This window comes from Limulus polyphemus, unplaced genomic scaffold (genome assembly GCF_000517525.1).
Source record: "Limulus polyphemus unplaced genomic scaffold, Limulus_polyphemus-2.1.2 Scaffold566, whole genome shotgun sequence".
NCBI lineage: Eukaryota > Metazoa > Arthropoda > Merostomata > Xiphosura > Limulidae > Limulus > Limulus polyphemus.
Window position 1 is genome coordinate 143,066 of NW_013666176.1, and position 3,337 is coordinate 146,402.

The 3,337-nt window shown below is 35.8% G+C and overlaps 1 protein-coding gene across 1 annotated transcript in view; it reads left to right on the forward strand.

The window, feature by feature from the left end:
• Nucleotides 1–1,277: 1,277 nt before the first annotated feature.
• LOC106459131 (basic phospholipase A2 caudoxin-like) overlaps nucleotides 1,278–3,337 on the forward strand; it is a 13,945-nt gene continuing 11,885 nt past the window's right edge. The window contains exon 1 of the mRNA XM_013918717.2: nucleotides 1,278–1,615. Coding sequence (XP_013774171.1) covers nucleotides 1,278–1,615 — 338 coding nt within the window. The remainder of the gene's footprint in view (nucleotides 1,616–3,337) is intronic.

Here is a 3,337-nt window from a genome sequence, read left to right on the forward strand (position 1 = left end):
TAGAGGGAAGGCAGCTAGTCATCATCACCCACCGCCAACTTATGGACTACTCTTTTATCAACGAATAGTAGGATTGACTGAACATTATAACACCCTACGGGTGAAAGGGCGAGCATGTTTTATGTGACGGTGATTCGAACCCGCGACCCGCTTCTGTTTTAGGTACAAGCCTTGTGAAACATGAGTAAAACTAATGATTAGCGCAACACAGCTTTTCTAATTACTTTGAAGGATTAGCATAACACAGCTTTTCTAATGACTTTGAAGGATTAGCATAACACAGCTTTTCTAATTACTTTGAAGGATTAGCGTAACACAGCTTTTCTAATTACTTTGAAGGATTAGCGTAATATCTTTTCTAATGACTTTGAAGGATTAGCGTAACATCTTTTCTAATGACTTTGAAGGATTAGCGTAACACAGCTTTTCTAATGACTTTGAAGGATTAGCGTAACACAGCTTTTCTAATGATTTTGGAGGATTGGCGTAACACAGCTTTTCTAATTACTTCGAAGGATTAGCATAACACAGCTTTTCTAATTACTTTGAAGGATTAGCATAACACAGCTTTTCTAATTACTTTGAAGGATTGGCGTAACACAGATTACGCTAATCCTTCAAAGTAATTAGAAAACACAGCTTTTCTAATTACTGAAAGATTAGTGTAACACAGCTTTTCTAATGACTTTGAAGGATTAGCGTAATACAGCTGTTTGAAATAATTATTACTACAATATATCCTAAATGCCGCTCTCATAAATTGCTGATGAAAACTCAAGTACGTAACGTATGCTATAATGCAGGGGACTCCCAAACAGTGTGCCACAGAAAAATGTCAAGGAGGTCGTAGCAAATACATAATACTTTTAAGATACTCTACACAGATTCGATGATTATGACAAAACCTTGTCGAAACGTTGTACATTTGCTGTTATGTTAAACTTATATTAAAGTTTTTCTTCGTTACCCATTCAAAGCCATCTCCAAGCATTAATATTCTACATAGCTTCATTGGATGCGGAATGTTCTAGGTAAGGGCCTTGTGCTGAAAACGTTTGAAAACCCCTGCCATAAAGAATATATATATACTAAATCTATAATGTGACTTGTAATCCTTTTTTTCTCTTTACAATTATATTACGTTACACTTACGGTAAATAGTGCGTCAGACTGTTTAATAATACATTCTTTGACTGAAATTCGTACTTTGAATTGGATTTAGACAAATTTCGAATCAGTATTTTTATTAACCATCTATATGTTTTCCACTCTATCCTATGATTGTCGATATAAAAAGATCTTATCGTATCGCAGCTCATAGTCTGCAGATGTGTTCCAACAACCTGGATTCATCAAAAACTGGAGTTCCAAGACTGGCTCAATTGGTCACTAGTGGACTTAATGATCTTCATGGAGTGATCGACAAGGACCAAGAAATAAACAGCTCGAAAGGACTTTCCAAACAAAAGGCGCGAACTGCACGAGCTAGGCGAAGTATCCTACAACTGGCTAATGTATTACATTGCGTTACAGGATGTAACCCTTTGACTTACAAAGGCTACGGGTGTTACTGTGGTTACATGGGTGAAGGAGAACCAGTGGATGAAATCGATAGGTATGTACATCAAAACACGTATCAGTAATTAAAACCAAGATAATATATTTGAGAACGTTTTTCTAAGTTTTTAGACTGGGTTAAATGTTGGCTTAGGTAAATATGTTCATTATTTATCCATTGTGCTATTAAATGCACGAAACAGACCCCAAAGTCACCGAAAAATGTCAGATTTACGGCAACACTTGCAGAGTATATCGATGTTTAATTTCACCAGTACTAATCACGTGAGGTTATTGTAATAATAAAATGTTTGTTCCCAGACATTGGAAATTTATGAAGAAATGATGCACTGTCAGGGCTATAATATGTTTGTATATTTTGGGGCATGTTTTTCAATCTTTTGGTGCCCTTGAGAGGTTTTCAAGGCCTTTGATTGCACAACAAAAACAACGCAAAACAAAAAAAGCTAGATTTGGATATAAAAAAAATCTTGTTAGCTGGATTGGTTTTTCTAGTTAGTGCCGCACGTGGCTATAACATCTGTTCGATTGGCTGACGCTTTCAGACCGTATTTGTTCTTCATTCAAAATTAACATTGTCGAGATCGATTTCTTGCGTCTATTCGAAACACCTGTTCATTAACTTTAGCAATTAATCTACAGAAGAAGAAGAAGAAACAAGCTTCACAGAAGAAAAAGTAGAAATATTGGATAGGGTTGTTTATAGTAATCACATACTCGGAAACTTTAAATAACTAAAGGTAAATGAGAATTTTTCTTTTTTTCACATACAGTTAAATCAAATCATGACGTCACTTGAACAAGGAGAATTATATGATGAAAGAAAACATTATTCAATACGTCTCACACGCAGGTAGTTTTGTTTGATGTTAAGTACAGCATTACACAATGTGCCATCTGCTTTGCCCACCGCGGGTATCGAAACCTAATTTTTATCGCTATAAGCCCTCACAGTTACCGCTGAACACGGGGCGGGGGGCAGACGTTATAATATGCATGCAGCATAAAGGCCATAAACGTTTCCCTTCGGAATGTGACCTCTGTGTTTATTTTTTTAATTTTTTGTGTGCACTTGGAATTATTGACAGTAATCTTGCATGAAGTAATTGATAGCTATATGCGACAAGGATATAAAGAAATGTCTAAAAGAATCAGTCTAAGACGTAACGAAGTAGGTATTTTTAACGACATTTCTTTAACACGAAAACTCTTTGTCAAATAATTCTTTACCAGCGGACCAGACATACATACATACAAAACATGTATAATTCCAAGGTTTCTCACAAAGCGGACACCATTTATTTTACGTTTAGAAGTTTGAAGTTGAAGAATGAACTAGAAGACTACGAATTCGTATTTATTAGTTGAATATAATAATAGTTGAAGATAGCTTTGATATACGGAAACATCTGTTAGCTGAGTTCTTGCACAGGTCTTAAAATATAACGTTAATAAATGGAAACAGCGGCTTATGTAGATACGTAGATCTTGAACTACGCGGATAGCATGTTTGAAATTATTGCAAATGGTCGGTCGACCTTTCTTCTCTCTATTTTGGAAGCCAACTTTATCAAAACACACAAGCCTGTCCTTTGCCTCCAAAAAGAATTCCTATACAATCTACACATCCTTCATTCAATAGGTCTGTGACATTTCCTGATTGGCTAAAGGACACACCAATCAGTGATTGCTTTACCGGCTTACGTTGATCTAACTCATTTTATAAGCTGTACTATTTCCTATAGATCATCTTCCAGAC